General features: G+C 34.8%; 1 protein-coding gene across 3 annotated transcripts in view; it reads right to left on the reverse strand.

The window, feature by feature from the left end:
- The window catches only part of Pde4d (phosphodiesterase 4D), an 816,241-nt gene that overhangs the window by 511,286 nt on the left and 287,264 nt on the right, over positions 1 to 17,691 (reverse strand). Inside the window, exon 1 of one of the 3 annotated variants that reach the window (XM_046456224.2) lies at positions 5,678 to 9,371. The exons of the other annotated variants lie outside the window; for them this stretch is intronic. Within the exon in view, the coding sequence (XP_046312180.1) occupies positions 5,678 to 5,724 (47 nt within the window). The 5' untranslated portion in view covers positions 5,725 to 9,371. Of the gene's footprint in view, positions 1 to 5,677; positions 9,372 to 17,691 lie in introns of those variants that run through there. 3 annotated transcript variants of the gene reach the window in all.

Raw genomic sequence — 17,691 nt, forward strand, 5'->3', positions numbered from 1 at the left:
AAGAATTCATTCAAGTGCTATTAGTATGCCATTGTTAACATCATAATAGATTATTATTTCCAATGTTCTATGAGTTTTTCTTTAATAATCCACTCTTTAACATAAAAGGGTAAATATCTGCTTCCATGGTTTTCAACAGAAAAATGAAAGTTCAGAGCACATTCACAAGGTCACACAAAACATTAACACCAGAATTAGATTAGAATTAAAAACCAAGAATTGCGCCAATAACCTGATTATATAGAATCCAGATTATCCATCAATATTTGACACCAATATATATATATATATATATATATATATATATATATATATATATATATATATGTATATATATGACACATGTATATACTATACCTCTTTCTATATATATATATATATATATATATATATATATAATATATATCAAATGTATATATATATGGATCCATATATAATTTTAAAATACACATGTAAAATGCATATATATACATATATATGTTATTTTTAAAAAGTACATATAATTTATAAAATTTTACAAGACATATAGCCCCTGGTTGAAATATATTGTCTTGGAATATATTTACTGGCTGCTATTTCTCAAACAACTGGAAATACCATCCAATGTTCCAAATGATTATGAGTTGTAGTCACTAATGTGTAGCTGGGAGGTATTTTGGAACTATTATTTAAAAGGCAAGAGGGGGCTATTGCAATACAAAATATTAATGAGCATTAACTTTTGTGGGACTTGGTTAAAGGCGGAGGAGGAGGGAAGGGTTGGATGAAAAGGAATTTTCAACCCATGACAAGAGAGAAACTGGTTGTTAAGGTCCCTTAGGTTCTTCTTCCAGTTTGGAATTGTGAAAGATCTTCCCTTTGCAATGACTTTCTTTGAGCCTGAAGACCTCAGCATTAATGGAAATAACATAATAATAGTCCATGAAAAGACTTGAAGGAAAAAGGGATAAAAAGTGAGGAATTAAATAGAAGTTAAACATCCCAATTTCTTAGCTGACAATTTTCGAATGATGGAAAAAAATTTTTTTCCTTTCCTTTCTTCCTTTTGTGGGGATTTTTTTTTTATGATCTCCCCATACTGGGTCACCCACTTAGCCCACTAAGGATGTAACCTGTCAACAGATTAAAGTACACAGACTAATTTACTAGTCTATAAATACTGCTGGGACTAAAAATCATACTTACTTTCTATAAATGGTGGGCACACTAGTATTATTAATGGCAACTTTTCTCCTCTATCATACCATTCCTAATTAAATTTATCTTAAAACTTAAACATAAAAATATGAATTTAAATATTTTGATATTTCAATTCTAGCAGCAAAATAGAAAGCCAAATATTAAGTTTAGTAGGGTCAAATATTATACAATGGAAAAATCTGTGTTGTATTGTATCCAAACTTAAATTTCTGCTTTATACAATGTGCTGACTTTCCTAATGAGCCCTATGGACTGGTGCATAATTATGAGTCTAAACTTTATTGGCCAAAAGTGTTGACAATTAAATGACTTTGCCTAATAGGATTAAATCCATCTAGGACTCTGACATTCCCTGAGCCTGAAGACCTCAGGATTTTAGAATTCCTGGGTAGTTCTTTCACTCAGAGGAAGAGAAGTAAGTTCAGCTGGCCTGCAATCTCATGAGAAGATAAGCACACTCCCAATGAATTTCAGGTTGACTAAAATGAGCAGAACTCCATTATTTTGCATGAGAAATAGTATACTCTGATCTTCAATGCATACATTGTGATCAAACCCAACATTTTCACCATACTAAAATTCAAATAAAACCTGATTATTACATTAGACAAAACATAAATTCTGGAAATTGTACTTCTAGTTTGAATTTCTATAGAGTTAATGTGTGGAGAAAATATAACTCTTAAAAATGAGATTGATAGTGTTCAGATAGGAACATTTGTGTCCTCACTAAAAAGCAGGCCAACTTGCCTTTCTCTGAATATTTACTCATTGGTTAAGTTATTTGAAACATATAAATAGATATATAAATGTTATATTGAGAGATAGATTTTTATCTTGTTTCAATCTATAAAATATTTATATCAAACAAAATAAGCTAGTTTAGGAGTTGAAACCTGGGTCTTCAGAGTGACATCTGAACTGTGACCTGTTAGACTAACTAAACTTTATGGGAACTGGATCTTTGGAAGGGACAGTTCAACAAAGTAAAGTCAGGGCCTAAAAAGAGAAAAAAAAATGATTCAATATTGAGCTAAGTACCACAATCTTCCCATTTTTGCCTCTTGATGGGAATCAGCGGTCAGCATCACAAAAAGTTTGATAAAATCATTTAGATTTCTGGCCCTTAGAAAATTAAACCCTAAGTACCAAATAAGTAAATAATTAATCACCATCCAAAATCACTTTCCCAAAACCTTCTTCTTCTGGTGTCCTCAGAGGACACTCTGAGTGCAGCACTAAACAACCTCCCCTAGTAGTGGCCTTTGGCTTCAATTTTCCATTGTCTTCTCTCTGAGTTGTTTGAATCCATCATAAAAAGGGATACAAAGGTATTCAAATAAAATGTCCTCCTAAATTTTACAACTTCAACATCATTCGAAAAGACCCTGATGTTTTGGGCATTAAATTACATTTTTACAAATCAGATTGTGCAAAGGGCAAAAGCTGCAAACATGTTACTCTATATTGTGTCATTTCTGATAGACTCTTACATGTGATTCAATGTTATGAGGCTTCTAAAAGGTCCTCTTAATTGTTGCTAAAGGGAATTTAAATTCCTAGAAAGCTTACTTGCATTTTCCTTCTTTTGACCATGCAAGGCCCATTTCTGAATTGCCAGGCTACCATTCTATTCTCACAACTAGCCAGAATAAAACATAGGCACTATATAGTACTTGTTTACCCAGTGAGGCAAACCCTTATCTTTGTTTAGCTTGGCAATAAAAAACGACTGAAATGTGTAATGGAAAGAAGCCTTTGCAGTAAAATCCTCCAGCAAATACTTCTAATGTAGCTTCAAACAAAAAAGACACATTCTTCATACCACCTCTCTTAGCACTTAAGGGGCAGTGTTCTATTAAGCTGAGTAATGGGACCACTTATTAACTTTAACGTGTAACCAATACACAATGAATTTGTAATATGATTGTGCAATTACCAACACACCAGCCTGGGGGCAGGAGGATGAGAACTATTTGAATCACTACCTCTGATGAACTTTTACTCCAGACTTGGTAGGTCTCAATTTTTTCTCCACTTTGCTTCTAGAAAAGCAGAGGAGAATAGAGCCAGAAAATGCATCTCTAAACCCTTTTCAGAGGTAAACTAGGGCTCCTGACACCAAAGTACACATCTTTAACATGCTTATTATGCCCTGCCGTTATTTTATTTCCACCTTCTGATCTGCACCTCCATGAAGAAAGACCTGCATGAAGGAATAAAGAAAGGGGGAGTCTTTGGATGTGAAAAGGAAACAACCTGGCAAAACCTTTCTTAGCAGGAACATTTAAGAATGGAATCTGATACAACAGGGATGCTTACAAAGGGAAGGAAGGTTTCCAGTCAACAAACACCTAGAATCTCTTTCTGCAGTACTGAAACGTGAGGTTATAAATAAGAGAAAAATAACAACAACTAGGGAAGTTGAGAACCAAGCACAACACTAACTGGGTCACCTGGAAAAACACCACTACCTTTTTCCTTTGAGTCCAACTCTCATTGATTATGCTTCTGAGGGGTCCAGAGAAGAACATACATACATAACATTCACACTCCACACTGGCTCAGCTTGGCTACAACAATAACAAACTGGTACATCATGCAGTGAAATGGATGAAGGCTCACTAGCTCCAGGCACAAAATAAGCAACCAGGGCACTCAACTTCTCTATAGTTTTGAAACATATTGTATTACATATCCAGAGATCATGAATAAGCAAATTTGCATTCTTTCCAACACTAAAGAGTTGAATAAGTCATTTTTCCCAGTCCAAAGCAAAGGTAAGGTTAATGCAACAGAATAGAAGGTGTTTATAATGTTAGGCATTCAGAGAGTACATGCATCGTACCTATTGCAACATAAACAAATGGACTCGAAAAAACAATAGGACTTGGGCAGCAAAAAAAAATAAAAACTGTTGCTTTATATAGGAAGGTAGACTTTATAGAAATGAGTATGGCAATTTTGGGGTCTAAGAATTCTTAAGAGGTGTGACATTAATCTTAAAGAAAGGCATAAAGAACAGAAGGAAAAACATCGGGAAAAGCCTACTATGTGCCATGGACTGCTAGCAGGACGGTTTAATCTCAGGATTAAAGGCTTCTGTTGTGAAATTTTCTGTAGGAATGTCAAGGCCCTATTGCTGATGTCTGCCCCTCACTAACAGGACAAGCAAGGCGATGACACCAAGCTGACACTGAGTGGGGAGCTCTGGTGATGCAGCTGGCAGTGGGCCACTGAGGTTTGCAGGCATGCCACCCAGAATCCCTCCCAAGCACATTAGAGACCAGGGACAGTGGACGTGGTCAGTTGAGAAGGAAGATACGCCACAAGGTTGATTCCGGATGTCTCTGGTGTTGATAGAAGATGAGCACCTACCTAGAGTGATAGGATGTCTCCAACCCTTGTCTGCAGTGGACTTTTAGCTGAAAGCCAAAACCTCTAAAACAAAACAGCAGGTGATCTTGGTGGTGCCTAAGCTATTAGGGGATTTTCATTTAAGACACTGTCATAAAGCAGCTGGAAACCCCTCAAAAACCTGTATTCACATATCTACTACTTATCTGGAGTCCAGCTAAAATATTTACCTGGGAAACACTTTGAAAATCAGACACAGTATCCCAACAACCCATGTTCGTAGACACAAATATTTACAATGTGCCTTTATTATGCATTTACAAAGTTTCTGCTGTAAGAGATTGAATCTAGACCACCCTAGAGGTATAATAAAAACTAGCAATTTTTAAAATAATGGACTTTGCTCTTGTAATATTCTCAGAAACTAGTTCCTATACACATATAGACAAAAATTCCAACAAGAAATGGTTCAAAATAGCACATGTCCAAGGACTTTAATGCATTGCCTTGAACCTTAATACATAACCAAGTATCCAAAACTAAGCAAGTTCTGTAAGAGTCTGAGCACTTCATGATTCATGTACTAGAGTTCTACTGGAATTCTATTGGTTCATTATAGTAAGAATATTTCTTGAATAGCTAAAATCATCTTAAATGAAAGGGACCAACACATCTAAGAATTATTTTAAAATCAACTCAAGTTAAATTTCCCTTAACCTTCTTTTAGAAATACAGACCAACTGATATGAGATGTCAGAAATTTAGGAGTGCCCTTCCCGAGGGAATTTTCAAAGAAAAACAGATAAAAACAAATCCCAATCCTCTCCTTTTCTGTTAATAGGTTGCCATTCTCACAGCTTTTTTCTTTTCTTTACCATGAAGTGTTAATAATTGTAAATGTCCTCATACTTGATTTCTTATTTGAAATACTTTATATTAACAAGTAAGTTTTTTATTGCATAACCATTACTTTCTCAGACACATTTGGTATTTTATATGTTTGACTTCTCATTCTCACTTGATACCAGCATTCTTGTTCCAGACAAATTCTCATCTGGTAGCTGTCATGGAATTTTAGAATTCTGAGTTTTACAAACTAAAGGGGATATTGATTACTTACCATATCCAGGAATGCCTTCTAAAGGGAAAATTATTCACGTGCATCATGTTCGCAGATCTTCTGTCATTAATATTTTCCTTGTCTCCTTTGTTATATGTAGTGATTTTCACAGATGAATTCCAACTCTCTTGTTTGAGCAGCTATCATGGGCAATTATTGCAACAAGTATTGATTTCCAAAAAAAAATCCCCCCCCAAAAAAGAAAGAGCAACAACAAAAGCCCTTCCAGAATTTGAAGAAAGAAACATCACAGAGCACTGCAGGTATGGGTCCATCCATTTAGGTTCCACTAGTAAGTCAATACATTAAAATAACCAGTCCAACTGCTAATCCTAAATGATGGCAAATATTGTCCTGGTAAAATCCAGCTGCCTTGAGTATAAATTAATGCATCCTTGGAGGAAGGACTATGGAATGTGGGAAGAAAGGAGTCAAAAGACAGTTTCTTGTTATCCTTGTTAAAGAAGTGTTAGAAGGAAAATGGAAAACTTCAGGCTGCTTTGCCATGCTGTCCTTTAGAAATGAATATTGCTTTTTCTTCTTTCTTAGGCACATATTCATGTGTGGTCACTTTAACGCAGTGCTACTGTCTAAGACGTATAGGACAAAGACCTGGGCAGAGGGGCTAAAAACCATGTATAATTAAAGCCAACTTCTTCCTCAAATCTCAGAATTGCTGGTCTCCACTGCAAAAGTAGGAAGGCAAAGAGTAATTTCTGCTTTGTAGGACAGGATTACCACTAGCTACCATCATGACTTCAGAAGGTGCTGTCGTGATGAAATTCATTTCTGCTGCCTAACCCCATAATAAGGCTGTCTGCTCTCTTTAAGTAAAATGACTAAGCTATTGATCCTTTCACTGCAGAAATTCCCTTTAATCTGTTATTAAAACCATGTGTGGGCTTTTAATATTTTTGCCTTGTAAAGAAAATGAATTTCACAGCTGCAAGTCAGACGTTGTCTAAGAATTTGTTCCCCCACTGTCTTTCTCTTCTCTTTGCTCTCTCTTTCGGTTTTTTTCTTTACCCCAAATTCAGTTTCCCAATAAATGTCATTTACTCTGATGCTCTGATAGCTTCTGAAAGATTCTCATGCCCAAGCTATACAGACCTTCCATGCTTTTAAAACACAATGGCAACAGGCTCCTGCTGGAGTCCCCCAGCGCCGAATTTCCAGCAGAACCTTTGGAATCGTCGCAGCCGCCTTGTCTGCCCTGCGCTGTGCCGCCCCAGCTCTGAGGAGCTCAGGACACTTGCAGGCTCCCTGGTACTGTACATTAACTCTGCAGCAGCCCTGCTCGGCTGCAGACTGCTGCCTGACAGGGGATGTGCTGGCGTCAAGGGGGCCCTCTAGGTGGGTTCCCAGACACTGCAGAGTGGAGCGCTCCCTGCCAGCCTCCAAAGGAGAGTGAGTAAAAGGGGTTAAAGGAAGAGCTTACCCGCCCTGGAGGAGCAGATTTCTTTCAGTAAGTAATTACCAAGCAAGAAAAGCTAAACAGCAAGAAACCTGTAAATAACCTCACAGGGAAATGACACCTTAAACAGATAGATATTATTGTGGAGGTAGGTTTTTTTTATTTGTTTTCCATCTTATCCAATGAATATAAAGGGAATAAAATAATTGACAAAGACGAGATCTGTTCAACTCAGCTCTTTTAAAAAAAGAAGAAGAAGAAGGAAAAGAACAAAAATATGGGAGGTGGGGAAGACTTGCTTATTCCATTGGTAACCATTTAGCTACAGAGGTTCACGTTCTGATTTTGGACAGGAAATCCTGTGGAAGCCAGTTCTGCAGAAGTCAGTTAGACTTAAACTGCAATTGCGCATGCCATAAAGCTGCTTGTTTGATTAGGGGGTGTGTAGATTGGTGGAGTGCTGAGATAAAACATTGTAAGGCTTATAGGTGGTATTTTGTATTTCCTCAAGCTTGCCCCTTTGTTGCAAAAATTCTGTTCAATAATCCCCTGGAAGCACCCCATCACTGTTGATGCCATTTTGGAGAAGAATAAAAGAGTAAACTCTTCTAATAGTAGGTTGGCACTTAAATGGTGTTTGTTTGAAATCTGTAAGAGAATGGGCTTTACAGTACCAGTGTATTCAATATTAATGTATCACTTTTAACTTGAGTATTTAAAAATGATGCTATGCAATTGCTTAATATTAAATGGAATACTGGCAACACTTAATATATCATGCCATTATCTTCAGTTAGGATTTCCCCAGTGAGATCCTGTCATTTCAGAAAATATTACTCAGGGTTGCGGGGAGGGGAATTTCCCATAAATTCAAAGAAAGAATAATATTTAGTTTTGAAAACTGCTATAGTTTGATCAAACTATGATCCTAGTAGTTTCATCATTCCTGGGAGGAGGAAGAATTGGTTGATTCCTTTAAAAGCAGTTTGAACTTTAGGTTCACAAAGATGGCACCACAGCACAAAGGAACATGAGAATATTACTGGGAATATTATTGCAAAATCCTAATATTTCACTGGGATTTCCTGTAGACCAAACCATATCTTCCCACCTGATTTCTGTGAAGAAGCTCAATCTCTTCCATAAGATCATTTGTGATCTGATCCAAAACACTTTAGCCTCAATTTTTGTTTTTGTTGTTGTTGTTTTATAATATACTTTTTTAGTTGTAGATGGACACAATACTTTCATTTTGTTTATTTATTTTTATGTGTTGCTGAGGTTTGAATCCAGTGCCTCACACGTGTGAGACAGGTGTTCTACTACTGAGCCACAACCCCAGCCCCTCAATTTGTTGTGTTTTAAAGCTATAATGTTTGGAATAAAACATCATATAGTAACTCAAATTTTGATTTTACACAGATATTTAAATATTATTATTTAAGAGGTAGAAGCACTGAAAATGTCCCAAGCCCTGTTCTAAGAGCATCACATGGCTGTTTCACTCCTCATCACAATACTATTAGGTAAGGACTGCTATTAAATGAGAAAGTTGAAGTGCTCAAATGTTAGGTAGCTCACTAAAAGTCAGCACCTAAAAGAGTCACCATTTGAAATAACAAAGTGTAGCCTGCATGCATTGACACTACATTCTAGTACCTCGGTGACAGTAATCTTACCACCCTGCATTGGTCCTATGCTTCCTAACTAAATTCCTTTTACGAGTATTAATTTAACCACGCAGATGCATGCTGAGGATAGTAAAACTTTTATCATGACATTTTGGAGATGATGTATAAAAAGATATTATTAGTTCATTGCCACACACCATGGCAGCAGAAGACCTAGTAGAGAATTTAAATTACTTGAATCTGCTTAGTTTTCTTTGATGATAATGATTATGGACACCCATCTATTTCAAAACCTACATATACTTCTTGCATTACGTGAGAGAGTAGATCTCTATAAAAATTAGTAAAATGATGTAGAAATATATTTTCCATTTAATTTGCAGTATTTATTTGTCCTTTCTTTTTTTTCAGTCCTTTATATTCCCTTTTGCTTGTATGCCAAAGTGTTACCTATCATATCACCATATAATAGCAAAAATACATCTGAATCTTTACCAGGCATCTCAACACACAATAATTGAGAGCTATGTTTCCATAAGTGAGCAATGATATATGCAAATCACCTTATAAATAAAAGACACAAATAATTTAGTCATTAGATTAAAAGAGATTTGAAATTAAAATATATTTAAACTAAAAGGAGATTTCAACTGAATATTTAAACAAGCTTTTCTTACTTTTTAAAAAAATTTATTTATGAAGCCATGATAAGTAACAGAAAAGTGAAATTTCTGCTTGAAGGATAATAAATAAAAAATGTTAAAAAAATGTTATTTATTTCACAGTTCAAAGAACCAATACTATCAATTAATAATCACCCCTAAATTTAATATTTTTAAAGACTTCAGACAAAATAAATAAATAAATAAATTATATATATATAATATAGGTTTGGGGTGGGGTTGTGGCACAGTGGTAGAGCGCTTGCCTAGCATGTGTGAGGCACTGGGTTTGAGCCTCAGCACCACATAAAAATAAAGGTCCACCAACAACTAAAAATAAATAAATAAAAAGAAAAGATTTTTTAGAAATAGCTCACTTCTAGTATTTTTATCTCATATAGATCAGAAACAGGGCCTTAAGGGATATGACTCACAAAATTACAGACTGAAACTTCTTAAGAACAAAAATTTTCATAAATATGTAATCTTCAAGCAACAACCATTAGGCAGATCTAATAGGTTTGTTACTTAAAAACAAGTTCTCAAAAATGAATAATGTTGATGGGACTAGGGTACTACTTAACGTTTTTGTTCTACTAAAGATACTTGTCTTTTCATAGACTATCTAAGAAATATTAGAATAAGCCATGAAATGAGGATTTGGGAAAAAAGATACACCTCACACATTGTTGGTGGAACTGCCAATTGGTGCAACTACTATGGAAAGCAGTATTAGAAAACTTGGAATGGAACCACCATTTGATCCAGTTATCCCTCTCCTTAGTCTATATCCAAAGGACTTAAAATCAGCATACTACAGTGATGCAGCCACATCAATGTTTATAGCAGCTCGATTCACAATACTTGAGCTATAAAACCAATCTAGGTGCCCTTCAACAAATGAATGGATAAAGAAAATGTGGTATATATACATGATGGAGCATTACTCAGCCTTAAAGCAGAACAAAATTATTACATTTGTTGGTAATGGATGGAACTGAAAATATCATGCTAGGTGAAATAAACCAGTACCCCGCAAAAAAAAAAAAAGAAAGAAAAAGCCAAATGTTGTCTATGATATGTGGATGCTGACCTTCTGATATGTGGAGGCTGACCTGCAACAAGGGAGGATGGGAAAGGTAAGAATAGAAGTCTGTTGGATTAGGCAAAGGGATGAAAGGAAGGGAGTGGGGAGGGAAATAAGAAAGACAGTAGAATTAATCACACATAACTTCCCTATCCTTGTATTTGAATCCTTGTATTTGAATACATGACCAAGATAACTCTGCATTGGGTACAACCACATGATCCTACTTAGAATAAGTTATACTCCATGCATGTATAATATGCCAACAACACTCCACTGGCATGTATATCTAAAAAGGACAAATTTTAAAAATTAGAAAAGTAGACATTAAGGAAAAAAAAAAGAAGAAGAAGTAGCCATGAAAGATTAGATGTAGGGACAATCACAGGCCCATTATTTCGGTCAATAAAGAAGTGCTAATTATTAGTAGGGCTTCATATATTGGTACTGGTTTGGTGAAGTTGCTGTAGCTATGGTACAGCCTCAGCCCTACCAGCACAGGGGCTGTTTATGTGTTGTTGATTTGGAGGTGTTTAATTTTTTATTCACATGGCAAACATTAGAGTTATTGGTCTTTCAAGGATAGTCATATTAGCTATCCTTGTATGAGAATGATGTAAGAAAAAATAGAATATCAACTTGGCAATAAAGTGAAAATTGCAAACTCAGAGGAAACCAAAATCACCAAGATTTTTACCAAAAAAAAATTGCCTGGTGCTCTCACAATCAGGAGAAGAAATATTAACTAGCCCGCATCCCTATGTTCTTTTCTAATAAAGTCCTTTTATGGCAAGGGGGTTATGCTCCTAAGAGTGATAGTTTTCAAACTAATTTCCTGGGAATGTTGTGAGTTGACAAAGTTGTCTTAGAACAACTGAGAGGCAAAGGGGAGACCAGCCACCTCATGTTGTTTCCACCAAGGCTCTTCTCCTTTTGCAGTTTTCTTTTCCCCCAGTACCAGGGATTGAACTCAGGGGCACTCAACCACTGAGACACATCCCCAGCCCTATTTTCTATTTCATTTAGAGACAGGGTCTCACTGATTTGTTTAGAGTCTTGGTTTTGCTGAGGCTGGCTTCAAACTTTTGATCCTCCTGCCTCAGCCTCCTGAGCCACTGGGATTACAGGAGTGTGTCACGAGTGTGCCACTGCACCCAGCTTCCTTTTGCAGTTTTGTCTCAAAGACTGATTTGAAAAGAATCTGGTCTTCAACAAAAAATGTTCACAAAAGCATAACAATAGGAAGACAAAATTAGCACTCTTCAGGCACATTTTTATTACAGTATTAACTGTTTAAGACCATATCTTCTTCAAACTCCTTCATTAATAACTAAGTGACTAACTTAGACACTAGTGCTGATGCTGTCATAGTGTATAAAGACACACACTAGTCTCTGAACTTGGGTGTTTCCTAAACACTTTAGTTATTTGTACTTGCAGATAGGGAGGGTGTGATGACCTACTTCACTGATGTTTCCCTTTCCCTCCTTGAGTTTCACTTTCAGCAAAGAACTTCAGTTTTAAATATTAAGATGTATCTTTCCATCACCCACTCATTCTGGTATGATCAATAAGCTCATATCAATGTTTGCCTCTTAACATAGAAGAAATAAAACTCTTCCATATTTAGACATGATTTGGCAAGGAACTAAGTGATGATATTTTGTTAATTCTAAATGAATATTATTATATGATATTTTAGGAAAACTCCCATTCTTTCAAGAGGTTTGTTTACTTTTTAAAACAAAGCAAAACAAAACAAAACAAAATTTGGTCCCTCATTTTACATATTTTGGTGGTATTTACAAACATCTCAGTATATTTTCCTGACACATTCTGCCTATATATTAGTGTGTGTGTGTGTGTGTGTGTGTATGTGTATATATATATATATATATATATATATATATATATATATATATATATATATATATAAAATAGTGTAGTATTAGGTTATATCCAAGGAACTAGACACTACAATCAATCATTTGGATGTCTTGAGGGATATGACTTCTTACCTAAAGATAAAAGGCAAAATATTTTTACCTTTTCTATTAAAAATGTATGTGTACTTTACATACTTGTGTGCACATATGTGTAAACACACACACGTTTACACATATGTTCTTTCCCCCAATAAACAGATAAGAGTTGGATTCCATGTGTAGAGTGAGACTCAAGATAACTGCATACTCCCCACCCCACTCCTGCAGGAAGGGGATATGTAGAACCTCTTGCCACCCTTATCCTCTGGGAAAGAACAGCATCTTCCTATGTATATTTATAACACCAAAAACATTGTTGGCACTCAGTAAATTTTAACTAATAACCATGTTGATAGTGATGACTTTCACTTCTGGCAAGGTCTAGCAGACTCTGAAGTCATGCTGTTCAGCACATTCATAACTGAAATAAGAGAAGACCTTCATGAAGCCATGGTTCCAATTGCTAGGTGTTGGGGAAGTGCATCATGCTTCAGCAAGTTGCTGGTATATTCAATTTCAACATATTCTTTAGCCAAGGAAACAGTTTCCAATTCACAAATGAAAAGGAATCTGTTGAACACCTATTTGGATACTTTACTAAAAATTTTCATGATTTAGCTATTAAAAACTAGTCATTTTGGATCATACAAAGCTTAATTCCTTTAATGATGAATAAACACATTATAGAAAAAAATGGTGATCATCAATCACAATACATTTCACAATAGAAATATGTGGAATGCTTGCAAAATTCTACGTTTAATATTTTTGGAAGTCAAAGAATTAGAAAACCCAATGCTAGAATACAAAGAACACACTTAAAACTTATACTCAAAAATCAAATGTAGAAAAAAATCCACACCAAGTTTGAAGAAGAAAGTCAATTTGTGTTTGATTTTACAGTCCTAAGATATGAATCCTTAGTCTCAAATTCTTCCTTTAACTTTTAGTGTAATTTTGACCAATTCCCTAAATCTCTTTGAGACACAATTTTCTTACCTGTAGTATACACATTTTAGCAAAGTTATGGATTATTATAATTTTTAACTTATAGAGTTAAATTACAAAAAACTACCTTGTAATATGAAGAAGTCTTCAAATGTTATACACATGTCTTTAAAATTTGCTTGTTAAAATGTTAAAAATACAGATTGTTCATTTAGACAACAGTTTATTCAAATCAAAATGAAAAATGCTAGATGTTTCTTCTGGAATGAAATTATATTTCATTCTACTCAAAGGTTTTCTAAAGATTTTTTATTGTATTTCAGAAATCCGATTTCAGAAATATTTTTATATCATGTCAGAAATTCAAAGGAATAAAAATCTTTCTCATATAGTAAAATAAATATTAGCTTCAAAATATACCCATGTTATAAAGTAGTATGGATTCCTAAAAAATAAATTGGAAAAAATATCTGAGATGACACTGGATTAAAAGAAACCCTCAGGTTTACAGAATATTATTTTAAGTGTGAATTCATCAATTTACTTGTATGTTAATATGTAAATTTATGCCAATCAGAGGAAAAGAACCAGAAAGATATACACACACCAAACTACCTCTAAGATAAGGAAACAGAAGTGGACAGCATTAAAAAAAGAGATTTTTCACCTTTTACTTATTTCTAAATCAATATTTTAAAAATAAGAATATGGCCATGTATTATTTGTGTGATTGAAACAGCAATTAAGAGGAAAATATATTCAGCATTTACTAAGGAAGAACAGACATTTTTAACTGACATCTATCTACATATCAGGATATCAAACCCAACTTTCTTATTCTTGCAAGAAAGACTTAAAACTCAAAGTTGAATAGTTGAATACAAAATATGGATTTAATAATACAAACATTCCACTGATATTATTGGTGAAATCATTATGGAATCTTAAGGATAAACATAAATAGCTGATTTACTCTTTTTTCTGTGTCTATGTCAGCACTGTAGCTGAGGCCAGAAGCAGTAATTAGAGTTGATATTAAAAGGAAAGCTACTGTCTCCAAAAGAAATTAAATATCTGATCAAATGTCCTGATCTTGTATATTAATATATTAGTAGTATGCTATTGTATTGTGTTAATATTGTTAATATTGTTACTAATATGTTAATATTGTTACTATGATAATATTTTTCTCCAGTTCAAGTATGTGGGTGTCTGCAAGCAAGTAGATTCCAGCCTGCCCTCCAGCACCCTGTAGTCCCTACAGCCTTTACTCAATTATATCCAGAATTGGTCAGGCCAAGAAAAAGATTGTTTTAAGTAGCAGGAAGAGAACTGTATCTGGCTGGCATAGCTGCGCATTCTTTCCTGGGCCCAACTGATTAGATGCATACAAATAGATGTTCCCTCACTGATAAATTTCATTGGTATTTATTGACAACGTATCCTTGATGACAGTTCTTGCAACACTCATTCTCTCAGTTAAAAAGTAACATCATCCAGGTCCCGGTTCCTCAGGTAAGGAGCTTGGAAGTTGCCCCTTAGTCCTAACAAGTTAAACAGCTGAACAAGCTGAAAAGTCAATAACTCTTCTTAGATCCACAGGAGATGTGAGGTCATAGGACAAACGTCTCCCCTCAGAATTGGAGGGGAGGACAGGAGCATGCAGAAAATCACCACACATTGGAGCAGAAACCTCCATGGGAACCAGTATTGGGGTAGAAAAATCTAATTCATAATTGATGAATTTCTGGAGGCTATGGCTGACAATCTGAGGTTAAATCTCCGGGGGACTCCAGTAATAAGGAGGGTACCATAATTATGAGTTTTATGTCCAGGATTTCAATCAGGGTCTTACGGGAAATATGGAGGAAAATTCCATCTCATTTCTGGCAAGAAGAGGGGAAAAGTCAACATTTTAAAATACTGCAGAATACATTGCTCTTCTTAACAAGGTCTTCCCCTTCAGGAGAAACTAATTAACTAGAGCCTAACCTGGTGAGATTTTTTTTTTTTTTTTTTTTTTTTTTAATCAGAGCCTAACTGACCTGGGGAAAAGAAAATATCCAACTCCACCGAGCCATGGTCTTCCATGTGGGAGAAGGGACATACTGAACTCCACATAAAAAAAAGGGAGAAAAAAAAATCTGAGAAATATTTGTGAGGCACAGTCTGGAGGCACAGGCTCACCAAAAGACTGAGACCTAATTATTGTATTATAGAACATTTCCCCTCCCCTCCATTTTACCACTACATCAGGCTTATTTATTCTAGTCCTTTTCCCCCAGTATATATCTAGCTAAAGGAAAATAAAAATTATGAGGAATACTAAAAGGCAAAAAGTATCTAAAGAGACAGAGCAAGCATCAGAACTGGACATGCAGAGATGTTGGAATTACCTGTTTGATATAATAATGGTAGGTACATTTCATGATGAATTTTGTCCAAATACATAAAATAAATGTACAACACTATGGGTGAGAATCCTCATGTAAACTATGGACTTTGGGTGATCACGATGTTTCTGGAGCATCACTAATTAAACCAATGTATTGCTTTTTGAAAGATAATGATAATAGGCAGGCTATGCATTTGCAGGGGCTTAGGATACATGGGCCATCTATACTGTTTTTCAATGTTTCTATAAATCTAAAATTGCTGCAAAACTAAAAATAAAATGTGTTTTAAAATGTAACATCAGAAGTATTTATTTGTCATACTTAGATGTCCAATATTTACACATTTTCAAAACAGTAGATATTAAAATCTACATCATTAATGGGAACAGATTCCATTTACTTTAGTTAACTATTGCTTGAAACAATAGTAAACCCATACTTTTATCAAAAATGTTTGAGACATATTTTGAGAATTAATAAAATATACACACCATCTCATAGCTTCTTTATTAATAAATGCAACAGAATTTAATGTTTATTTTTAAAAATGAAATTTATTCAGGAAATAATGCGAGTTCATCAAGGGAAACACAAAGGAAAAAGACGAATACAAAGAATAATCAAGTCATTCATAATTTCTTCCCACAAAGAACAGGCACTGTAGTTTCTTCTCTTCTGTATCTCTCTGTCTCCCCCTCTTCTTTCCCACACCACTGACTTTTCATTACTGCAAAATATTTAACTAGGCCTCTGGGTTGGGTGAAGATAACTGCCTGAGAAAGAACTCTTGTATTTACCAGATGGCACAAGGTGGTGGAGTTAATCAAACCTCTCAGTCTCCTAAGCTTATTAGGGTAAACAGTCAGTCAAAGGTGGTTCCCAAAGGTTTTTATTCTCCTGAAACCCTCCTGATGCAATTTCACTGTGGATGGTCTCTTGAGAATATTCCTTCACACTCTCCTGCTTCTAGCTCCTTAATTTTGATCCATCTTGGAGTCTGCCATTATATTTCTTTTTTAAAAAACTTCAGTTATATATCAATGAGTAATAGTATATAGTAGATATATTTTCTATTCCAGGTAAAACTGAGAAATCATTTTTATTCATTGTTAAATGGAATAGGATGGATAATCTGTCAGTTATATTTTCAAATCTAACTTATTTCTTCTTTAATATACAGACATAGCAACACAGTCTTGGCTTTTGGTGTTTTTAATTATAATTTTTTTGGGGGGAGTGTGTTTTCATAGTAATTTTAGTGAAAAGTTGAAAGCGATTACATCAACTCTATTAGTCCTTTACCATTTAAAAAACTCAAAGGTCCCAAACAGTAAGTCATTATACACACACACACACACACACACACACACACACACACACCATTGACAATTGATGAGTTAATTAAAAGCAAATAAGAGTATTATTTAAAATATATATTTGTATATATATTTGTAACATGTTACATATATACACACGCATACACACAAGTATGTATTACTATTTCTTCCTCTTGTATTTTCTGTGTAGAGGCATTGCTACTCCATTTCTTTCAGTTATCTTTGCAATAGATAAAGATTATCATTAGAATATACCTACTTGAGTGGTGGGGTTTTTGGTCTGTTTTGTCCCTGTATATCCTCCACAGCTTAGAATAATATCTGGTGCATAATAGTTGCTCAATGAAATATATATTGAATCAATTTTTTATGAATAAATCAGTCATTATGGCCACATGATTCTTTATGTTTGCCTACAGCTCCTAATGAACTTGCCTTCCCTTTACCCATATCCCATTCTGATAAAACCTGATTGGAGTGGTTGTGAAAACTTGACTTACTGCCACCTGATTCATTCACTGGGCAGCAAATACTAATATTCTATCTTTGGAATG

Source organism: Marmota monax, unplaced genomic scaffold (genome assembly GCF_021218885.2).
Source record: "Marmota monax isolate L192 unplaced genomic scaffold, Marmota_monax_Labrador192_F-V1.1 WCK01_AAM20220418_F8-fsc00037, whole genome shotgun sequence".
Lineage (NCBI taxonomy): Eukaryota > Metazoa > Chordata > Mammalia > Rodentia > Sciuridae > Marmota > Marmota monax.